Source organism: Lactuca saligna, chromosome 1, assembly GCF_052625555.1.
Source record: "Lactuca saligna cultivar CGN05327 chromosome 1, ASM5262555v1, whole genome shotgun sequence".
NCBI lineage: Eukaryota > Viridiplantae > Streptophyta > Magnoliopsida > Asterales > Asteraceae > Lactuca > Lactuca saligna.
This window is the reverse complement of record NC_136417.1, coordinates 95,047,150-95,059,093: the sequence shown is the minus strand read 5'-3', so window position 1 is coordinate 95,059,093 and position 11,944 is coordinate 95,047,150. Positions and strand designations below refer to the sequence as shown.

Below are 11,944 nucleotides of genomic sequence, written 5' to 3'. Positions count from 1 at the left end.
CCCTACGGTCCGGTCTAGCTTGTTGGACCCTCCAGTCCGGTCTGGATCGTTGGACCCTCCGCTCCGGTCTGATCGAAGACCCTCTAACGTGATGAGTCGTTGGACCATCTAGTCTAGTCTATATAACATATAGCTTACATATAACATAATGCACATAAATCTCAAACATACACATACACATAAGACCCTCCAGTCTGTACATAGATACCACTCTAGGTACTATATAGTGAGAAGACTCACCTGACAAGCAACAAGTAAAGACCTTACTCCCAAATCTCGAACTAGCCTCCGCCTAATCACAAGGGATGAATATTTCTAAGTGATACTCTAATCACGACTCTAAATAACGAAGGCTATTCTTCCTCTCTTTAACTCTTTGAAGTGGTTAAAAGACCATTTTACCCCTCCATGGCCTCTACTACTCATGTTGACCAAAGCCCCAAAGTCAACAGAAGTTAAACTCGAGTCAACAGTCCATGTTTGACCCAAATCGCCGAGTGCACCCTTACGACTCATCGAGTCCACTTATTTTCCTTAGAAGTCTCGTGACAGTCCAGCTCAGCTCGTTCAGCTGACCCCCAACTCATCAAGCTATCACATGATTCAGCTCTTCGGGACAAACCCTAACCAACTCGTTGAGTCTGCTCATTGACTCGGTGAGTTCATTCAGACCAAATGTTCATTCAGACGATTTCAATCAAATCTATCACTCCAAACAATAGATTTACCATCCCAAGGCTCAATAATCACTTAAAGCTTCTATCTTTACATTCATACTCGAGGTTATTGCTCCAAAATGCTAATATATGCCTTTCATGAAGGATTTAGCTCATCAACCCTCATGTGAACGACTAAAGCTGGGACACCTAGACTCTAAGGACCTTAGTGATGGGTTTTGGTCATAAGACATCCTATGTGCTCATACAAACCCTAATGCTTGGATCTAGGTTTCTCAATTGTACATGCTTTGAATCCAAGACTATAAACCCTAATTCTAACATATGGAAATTGACATTAACATATAATTAGGTTTAAGAACATACCTTGATTGTTATATAGCAATAACAATCACAACTCCACCTTGGATTGACTTTGGAATGCTTAGAGTCACAAGTGTCACTCCTCTAATGGCTTACAAACACCATAAGCAAATGGAGAAGGTATAAAGAGAGAGGTGAGAGGTTAGAATTCGTATCTAGGACCTCTTGGGAAGGGATACACGAATTCATGACCCTAGGGGTGTTTATATAGGTGTAGAGATAGGGTTTCAGTCATTATCCTTATCTAGTTGATTATCCATTAAGCAACCAATAAGATAATCCTTGAATCCTTATCATACTCGAATTCTAAGGCTTTCCAACCTTAAATTCGTCCACCATATAAATAAGATAATCCTTACCTTATTTTGTAACTATCACATAATTACAAATCTGCCCCTCTAGTTTAATTAATTACATTTGATCACAAAACTAATTCTTAATTAATTATTGACCAATATTAATTAAACAAATATGATTTCTCCTTTAATATATTATTCTTATAACATATTAATAAATCATATTATCCTCTCTCTCTTTATTCATTTCTCCAATCAAGTTGCTTTGGTGAAGGCAACCCAAAAGGACCATGCACCATCGGGTCAAGTACATACCAAAATAGTTATGGACTTAGACACTAATCCAACAGTCTCCTACTTGGATAAGTCTAACAACTATTCTGCGTATGACTTCAGATCCCGATCTGCAATCGTAGCTTTCCAAAGCCGTTGTCAACTCTGATCATATCAGATACGCGTGTCCTTAGATAAGGGATCATATATTCCTCCATTCTAGATATCGTATTAGATATGATTTCAAATCATTCTCTTTGTACTATATCTCGATTTCTGATTTATGATGACAGACTAATTGAACAAATCAAATTAGCCCTAGCCCGGCCGAGCATTTACGTATGTCATCACTAAACCATCGAGGGGCCCAAAGATATCGCTTCTATCCTACCTTGGATAAAAGGAACGGATAAACTTTGATACAATGCTTGCTTGCACTCACTAACCAAATCACACACAACAATATGTTTTATAACACCAAGTTACTAGTGCGTTTACATATTATCAATGTGCAACCGATTAGCAAGATACAACTCACACATCTCGGTTTCAAGAATATAAGATGTTATCGTCTCACTAATCACTCGTGATACAATTCATGGAGTGATCCAAGTGAGCATGGGTTTAATCCAATGCTCAAATCATATTCATAAGCATTCATGAACGTTGCAGCAAACATTTGCTTATGTCTAATACTCTTTTAGACAATCCACACACCAATTCACGACAGTCTTCATTCATATCTACTTCCAACATATGAACGACTGTGGCCCGTTTGAATAATTCGATTATTCTTAATAAACTCAATTATTCTGGAAGTCAAAACATGCAAGGTGAAACACAAGAATAATACTAATCCTTTATGGCCTCAAACCTTTGAGTATAAACAAAACACATTTTATTTATCATCATATCGATTACTCATTATTTGTCGTTTCGGGTAATCAACTTCTTACTTGAATTCCAACACTTGTTCCATGCTCCTAGCATGCACACAATGTTTACCTATGGTTCTTACTTTTGTGAAATAGACAAATTGAACACATTTCCAATCATTCTCATTTTACAACTCCAAATCCATTTTCTTGAGTGTAAGAATATCAAATTCTTGTTACTTATAGAATATACTAGATTCTAACACTTTATGCAACGATCCTTTTGTAATGTCACTGCACCAAAGTCTCAAAGACTATTGCCAAAGATATTACAAAGTCCTCTATCGGAGATTGTTACAAGACAATTTCTTAGATATGATGTCTCTCACTCAAAGTACATTCCTTTGAACATCCTTTTGCACAAAAGTTTCTAATCTAGACATAGATTTTCAATATTTACTTCCTAATATGGACACGCTTCCATATTTTCCATATGACAACTCATTTCTTAATAGAATCTTATCTATTCGTAATGATGTCGATATTGTCCATCCAATATGGAAACATTTCCATAATTTCCAATACTATACTTCCAACTACTCACAAGCGACCAATCCTCGTCGAACTTTGGATTGTCCTTTGACAGTTGTTTAATTATTTTAGTCAAAACCAATTCTAGTCCCTTTTCCCTCTAAATGTGCTAGACACTTGGAAAATTTTAGAATGGTCAAACATTAAATCATTTGCAATCAATCCTATACCCGAAGCGTATGGGACACGACGCATAATGTTTTATTTTCTATGTTCTCAAAATTCGAATTGTGAAGAGGAATGCCGTAATCATAATCGAAATTTTAAGAACACACTATGTACCCTTGACTAAATTTATTAACATTCCACAACCTAATCCTTTAGATTTGAAATGAAGCATAATATTCTCTCCCTTAATTATAGCAAAACAACCTTTCAACTCTTACAACTTTGCAAAGTATGACTCTTGTTTTCTATAATTAATATTGCCAACTATGCAATACTTGCCTTAATAATCATACAATCATAACATTTATGCTCCCACTATCATGATGATTATTATAAAACATAACACTTATGCTTCCACTAGCTTCGACATGTATTCATAAACATCTTAACTTTCAGAAAAACAATACTTATTGAATTTCTTAAGTTCATGTTTCTAATACTTAGTGCTTTGATAATCTCTTTTATCAAGGCTTCATGAACTTATACGCTTTTGCCTTAGATAGTTCATATGTGTGTCTTAACGATTAAGACTAATTGCCAAACCTCACAATTCAAATTATGGAAAGGGATGCCGTAAAAATTATCGAATTCGAGAATGCAATTTTACAATCACTATCTTTTAAAATCTTTCTTAGTGAAAGCATTTTCTCACAATCATTTTCATGAAGGAGGAAATCTTATGACACTTAGATTTAAACGGTGTATGTGTTCCTATCCATGTGAATTTGTTAAAACCAAAGTTTACGACAAATTCAAACTCATATGGATCGAACTTTCTTAATCTTGATTTCTTGCCTTATGGTAGCACAGCTGCCCACCACGTCTTCCAAGTAGTTAAGCAGCTCACCTTTTTCTTAGCAATGTACTTTCCATTGATGAAGGTCCTTGCCTTTTATGCATTCAAATGAGAACTCATAGGACTCATATGCATAATTAACTCGATTGGATTGGCACAGAAACAAAATAATGTCTTCACGATAGGTTGTAAACCTCAACTCGTGTGCTAGTGATGATCGATAAGGTTTAGTTGATTTGTTCTTGAAACTTTTTAAGACTATTAAGACTCCCACTGACTCCTTGACATATACGATTCTCTTATCAAAACATTTCTTGACAAACAAATATTCAAGAGTTAGTGTAGCTTATATCAAAACAAAACACTTCATAATTTTGGTCTTAGTTGGTCTTTGTCTTATCCAAGACATCACAACTTTCCACAATTGATGAATGTTATAAACCTTCTTAATACTATTCACTCAATGTCACAATCTTGACTTTAAGACTTGTTTTGGAACGAAGTATGATTGACTTCTTGATTTGACCATTTCATCAATCTTTGATTCCTCTTCTTGGACATACAATTGTACAAAGACTCACTTAGAGGATTAATTGAGATATGGTTCTTAATCATTAAGACCTATCATAACACATAAAAGCTACTCTCCCTTCTTCTTAGAATGGAGAAACTCTTATCTTTCTGCCTACTTGATTCTTCTTATTCGTTTTGCTATTGATCTAAACCCTTTAATCAATTCAAAATTACACTTAATCTTGTAAGTGTAATCATATTTACTAAGCCTTTAGTAAATCATGATGAATATCTTTGTCACTCTTATGGTGAACTTGATCAACACACAACTTTGTGTACTCGATCTCCTAGTCCTTCACTTGACACTTTGTCAATGAGTTAGTCTAATTTCCAAATACGTAATTTCTCATTCATCGTGCATCCACGTTGCATGATTCCAAGTTTCTATCCAATTGAAACTTGGGCGATGAGAAACTCTCCCTATTTGGTAAATTCTCGACATTTCCATAAATAACATAACTAAGAATCATATCCATTCGTTGTAGAAATATGCAAACATCAATTTTCACATAACGATTTCATTGCAAACAAATAAATAAATAAGTCAAACAAAATTTATTTTATTTATAAAACCAGCGGAAAAACATTTGTCCTTACAATGCAAAATCTATTGAAAACTATGTAAAAAGAAAATTTCTAACAACTCTATCATAACTATCTAAGCTCAAAATCCAATCTTCAAGTCCATGCGATCAAGATCCATCTCTTGTGATTAGATTCATCTTCCTCTCTTATCAAGCTTCCTTTCTTTTCACCGATCCTTCAAAACATTCAAATGCAATCTTATCACATCATGTATTAAGAATCAATATATAGGAACTTAATGGAGTTAGATAGTGGATTCTTACCTAAAGCGTAGTCATACTTTTGACTCTCCCATCTCTTAGATCTCTTAGGTAAATAGGGCAACTTCGTCTCCAATGCCCCTTCTCTTGGCAATAAAAACAAATTGACTCCTTTGGAACAACACATGGAACTACTTCAGACATCTCCTTTCTCTTATGATCAAACTTTTCGATCATTGCATGTCTTTCATTGCCATTGTCTATATCCATAGAGGTCTTGAAGGCAGATTCACCAATCAACTTTGCTTTTCTATTGCGCCAAACCATTGTTGATTCAGCAGCAATAAGCATGTAGGTGAGATCTATAAGTGTCACGTCGTGGTTCATCATATAGTACTCTCTTACGAACTCACTATACGAGTTAGGAAGTGACTGAAGAACCCAATCAACAGCCATTGCTTCACCGACAACGGATCCCATCATTCTTAATCTATCAATGTGTGACTTCATCCCTAAGACGTGTGCACACACCGACTTGCCCTCTTTATGTTTACTTGCCAAAAGGGCTTGAGTGATATTGAACCTTTCAATTTTACAATCTTGTGGGTTAGGGAGAATAATTGGAGGAGGAGGAGGAAGTGAAGCATGATTTCTTGTTCCTCGATCGAATCGTGGAATATCATCTTCATGTGGAATGCTTGTTCCACGGGACTTGAGAAGACCATAGTTGTCGAACTTTGACATCGGGAGAAAAAACGAATTCAAGTTAGTTGATTGATTGAGTCCTTGGTAAATCACCCAAATGAAATTCCAAGGTAAGGACCCAACACAATATCCTACAACTCGGGAGAGGGATGCCGTAACCCAAATTGCAGAACATTTGAATGTAAGTGAATGACGATTCACTAGTTTCCACCATGAAAAACGAAAAAGAAATTTAAGTTTTAAATCTATGACAACTCCTAGATCCTTTGAGATTCATTGAACTTTCAATGGCATGTTTAAATCTCGATATGCCCCTCTTGTTTGTGACTGGGATGCCGAGGATCACAAAGCGGGTGTGAATAACCATGCAAACTACATGGTGCCCTCACATGTTACAATCACCTATTCGATGTGCCGGTAAACCACACACGCTCCACCGAACTATGACAAACATTGAGTCACCCTTTGCTACCTTTGCTTAGAACCATTTAGTGTGCCGGTAAACCACACACGCTCCACTAACATCTTCGCAAGGGCACAAAGTGTAATTTCATGGAATTGCATCAATTCACTTTTGCCTAAGTAACTAAGATTGGGAATTTGAAAAACATTTAGTTACTTGGTATTTCATTATACTTATAATGGAAGGTTTCGTCCTATCCTACCCGTTCGGCTAACGACCCTCCACTAGTCAAGAGTGCGGTGGGTAAGAGTGGATACCCATTCAATCGCCATTTTATAGGCAATTTCCTTAAACACCCCTTATAGACCAGCTTCGTGAATGAGGCCTACTAACGGTAAGACTGACTTTTACTCATACACATATATAATGTTAGACTTTTAATGTTATATATAGTATAGGGTGTATTTTATACTTTTAAAATACTATATGGTTAACTTTAACAATTACACTTTTAATTCAATTAAATAGTTAACCTAAACTTTTATGGATTTATTAAACCTCTTTTAATTATACTCCTTAATTAATTAATAAAATCATAAGGGTGTGATTTGAACTTTTCAAAACATTACTAGAGTTTTAGAATTTAACATTTTTAATTAAACCTTTTTATCAACTTTTAAATTCCAAAACTTGAGGGCAAGTTTTGAAACCTTTTTCAAAACATTAGGGTTTTAACTATTTAAATTTCAAAACTTCAAAACTTTTGGGTTCAAATTTAAACTATAAAACCTAAAGGGGAAAATATGAAACCTTTCATAACAACAAGGATCAAATAACAAATAATTTTAAATTAACATTTAATCACATAATTATCCATATTTGATTTATTTAATGATTTCTTGCAAAACAATTTATCAATTGACTCAAAATAATTAATCAATTATCTTATAAGGAAACAATTATCTTGTTAATTGATAAGAATATAGTCATATATATCATAAAATCGGATTTATATTGATCTAACATGATAAGGTAACTATCCAAATGCAAAAACAGCAAGAAATCCCGAGATAAGCATTATCTGACGCTCGAACTCGCCGAGTACCACACTGTACTCGCCGAGTTGAGGTCTACTCGCCGAGTACACTATGGTACTCGCCGAGTTCCTCAGCCATAAAGCCCAAAAAACGATTTTCCAGTTATACAATGCATCAATACAATTGAAACCAAGCTAGGCTCTAATACCACTGATGGGTTTTGGTCATAAGACATCTTACGTGCTCATACAAACCCTAATGCTTGGATCTAGGTTTCTCTATTGTACATGCTTTGAATCCAAGACTATAAACCCTAATTCTAACATATGGAAATTGACATTAACATATAATTAGGTTTAAGAACATACCTTGATTGTTATATAGCAATAACAATCACAACTCCACCTTGGATTGACTTTGGAATGCTTAGAGTCACAAGTGTCACTCCTCTAATGGCTTACAAACACCATAAGCAAATGGAGAAGGTATAAAGAGAGAGGTGAGAGGTTAGAATTCGTATCTAGGACCTCTTGGGAAGGGATACACGAATTCATGACCCTAGGGGTGTTTATATAGGTGTAGAGATAGGGTTTCAGTCATTATCCTTATCTAGTTGATTATCCATTAAGCAACCAATAAGATAATCCTTGAATCCTTATCATACTCGAATTCTAAGGCTTTCCAACCTTAAATTCGTCCACCATATAAATAACATAATCCTTACCTTATTTTGTAACTATCACATAATTACAAATCAGCCCCTCTAGTTTAATTAATTACATTTGATCACAAAACTAATTCTTAATTAATTATTGACCAATATTAATTAAACAAATATGATTTATCCTTTAATATATTATTCTTATAACATATTAATAAATCATATTATCTCTCTCTCTTTATTCATTTCTCCAATCAAGTTGCTTTGGTGAAGGCAACCCAAAAGGACCATGCACCATCGGGTCAAGTACATACCAAAATAGTTATGGACTTAGACACTAATCCAACACTTAGGAGGTCCAGATCTGAGGTTTCCAACCTCAAACCATGTCTCATTCAACTCATAGATTCCAACGGATGGAAACAAAGCGCTAAAACTCCCAAAATGAGATCTAGTACAAAGAATGAGCAAGATGAGGACTTTGTACCTTACTAAATCCACTCGATCAACTCGACTCGACTCGGCGAGTTTCCCCTTAGCTCGTCGAGTCTCTCCTGCAATCTCAAGATTAAAATACACAATAATGTCCCTGAAAATTCGGATGTTACAGTGTAGGCCTTAGTTATGAACCAAGTTAGCCTATGGGTAGAATGGTCATTCTACCCTATGAAGGATTATTGGATATGGACTAGGATGGACTAGGGGGTAAAACGGTCATTTTACCCTAAGGAGAATTATTGGTTTTGGTCTAATTGTTATCTTGGTATTGGTAGTTCGGGGAGCCGAAGAATCGGTAGTTCGGGGATTTGTTAGATAGCAACTAGAGGGGTATCAACAGAACTTCAACAATGCAAGGTGAGTCTCCTCACTGTGAATGGGTCTACGACCACAATGCCGGCCCATGTATTTTATGAGTAGGAAGAACCGGGGTTTAGCCCTAGGCAATGTATGCTAGTATATGGTTCCGGATCAAGGTCTGATGTCGGGCGGTTATCCGAGGGATGCTTGTATGATAGTTGATACTTGTTGTCTATATGATACTCGCATGTGTCTGGTAGGGAGGTGAGTGTGGGCAAGGTCCCATATCTCGCCACTTGAAGAGTATGGACAGGGTTCCTTATCTTATGAGTAGCAGAGCATGAGCGAGGCCTAAGATATGAGACAGGTGAGTATGTTCGGGGGCCCGTATCTCACTATTAGCAGGACCTTGGATGGGGTTCCATGACTCACCAGTAGTAGGACAGGGGCGGAGCCCAAGATAGGAGAGGCCTTAGTACTCAAATACAATAGAGTGTGTTTAGCTTACGTGTTATGTGTTATGTGTTATGTTATATGTTATATATGTTTAGCGGGCGAGGCCTAGAGGGAGGCGGGGCCTAAGAGAAATAGATATGTATACCGAGCGGGGCTCGATGCCAGGGGGCCTGATGCCGAGCGGGGACCGATGTCGGAGCTAGTCCAATGCCACGCACATCCTGATGCGGCGGGCGGGGGCCTAGTATGTGGTTATGTATATGGTATGTGGTAGATTGGGGAACTTACTAAGCTATGTGCTTACGGTTTTCAATTTTGGTTTCAAGTGCTTCTAGTAGCGGAGGGAAGAGCTTGCGGTGATCGCATTGCCCACACACCAAAGGAGTTTCAGCTTAGTACGTTTACTCTGATTAAACAAAATAATGTTTTACACATGATACTCTGATGTGATATGTTTTGAATGAATGGTTGACACTTGTGGTTTTATTATTAAATTAAAAATGAAATTTTTGGTCATGATTTTTGGGTCATTACAAAATAAGACAAAATAACGACTTCCATTAAAAGAGAAAACGGGGGAGGGTCCCCAAACATCAGAATATACTATTTCAAATGGTTTTGAGGATGTCACTTGAGAACTAGGGAGATGAATTCTATGACTTTTTCCTAGTTGACACGACTTACAAACAGTAGCAAATTTATTTTTAGACACAGGAAGTTTGAATGTAGAAACTAAACGGCGAAGAAGCGGTTCGTGTGGATGTGCAAGTTGCTTGTGCGATCCATGAAGTGAGGTGTGACTACCGGTAAAATCTTTGTGAGTGTAAGGGGGAGCTAGTCGATAAAGCCTTCATGTTTATCCCCTTGAAGGATTGTTTGTCCCCGAAATGTCTTAACAGAACACGATTTAGGCCAAAATTCCATGTAAACATCATTATCTTTTGTCAATTTAGAAACACTAAGAAGATTTTTAGTAAGGTTAGGAATAATCAACACATTTGGGAATTTGAGATGAGATAAAGAAGATGAGCCAACATGAGAAATAGACAAGTGATTACCATTTCCTACTTGAAGCTTTTCATCCCATGTGTATGAATCAGCTATGTTGAGCTTGGTAATGTCAGGAGAAACATGATCAGTAGCACCGGTATCAAAATACCAAGCTAGTTCAATAGATGATGGGCTAAAAGTGCTTGGTGCTGGTTTGCTTTAGGATTGGGCCTTCTAGATGGAAAATCTGTTTGGTTTCCCCTTTGCCAACAATCAATAACTTTGTCACCAGGTTTAGTATACAATTGACAAATTGGGCATCGTCTCCTCTGGTCAGAGTTGCGACTTGAATTAGAGGAATTTGGCCTTTGATTAGCATTTGATGGAGTACTTGATCCGTGACCAGCAAAGGAGTCAGAAGAGTGATGATTTGATCGATTAACTATTAGGGTAGCAGTAGGGGATTGTGAAACGGAACCAAGGCGAATATGGTCCTGTTCAATCCTAGATTCTTCCTGTAACAAAATACCTATGAGATCATCAACTGTTAGAGTTTCAGCCTTCATCATAAAAGCAGTAATGAGACAGCCATGAGACGAATCCAGGCCAGCAAGAATGTAGCTGATTAGGTCTTCTTCACGAACTGGGCGTAAGTTCTCTGCTAAAGAATCAGCAAGCGACCTTTTTCTTTCAATGCATTCCATCATAGTTATAGACCCTTTTGTAAGAGTTTGAAGTTGATTTTTGAGCTGCATACGACAAGCCCTAGTTTGAGCTTGATACAAGGTCTCGATAGTTTTCCACGCTGTGTAAGAAGAGTTTGAGCGGGCAACCAGAGCAAGATCTTTATCTATCATTGTGGATTTGAGCCGTTTGAGCGGGCAACCAGAGCATGATCTTTATCCATCATTTTGGATTTGAGCCATAATAAGACATACCTATCATGTTTCTTCCAGACAACATAATCGGGGTTTGGTGTTGAGGTGGCAGGAACAACAGCAACAGCCGGAGTAGAATCAATGGTTGGAACGGCTGTAATAGCAGGAACAGTTATTGTTTCAGTCGGTGGTTGAGGATTCCGAACATAATCCTCTAGATCCAAGGCTTCAAGGGTTGCGACTATGGTTGTGCGCCAAAGTGGATAGTTGGTACGATCGAGTTTCATAATGATTTGTGGTATTTGAAAATTCAAGGTAGGGGTTGTGGTAGTAGCCATATTGAGAATACTTTGAGATGCAGATGCCATAACAAAGAAAAAATCAAAGTGTTATAAGCTCTGATACCATAAAGAACACAGGTGTTGAATGAAATTGTATATCTTCAATCGTATCTTTGATACAAGAGGTACATGAGCTTAAATACAAAGAGAAGTACAACTAATGTGGAGATATAAACTCCTACATATCTGTTATGACTATTTGAATGAAAGACTAAATCAAAAAGAAATGTACACATGTTACATTAATGCTATTAACGTGAAATATATCAAAACAAAAA

The 11,944-nt window shown here is 36.8% G+C and overlaps 1 protein-coding gene across 1 annotated transcript; it reads right to left on the bottom strand.

The window, feature by feature from the left end:
- Positions 1-10,620: 10,620 nt before the first annotated feature.
- LOC145009833 (uncharacterized) lies at positions 10,621-11,304 on the bottom strand. Its single transcript, XM_078968464.1, has one exon. The coding sequence runs from the start codon at positions 11,302-11,304 to the stop codon at positions 10,621-10,623; it is 684 nt and encodes a 227-aa protein (XP_078824590.1).
- Between the last annotated feature and the right edge of the window lie 640 nt (positions 11,305-11,944).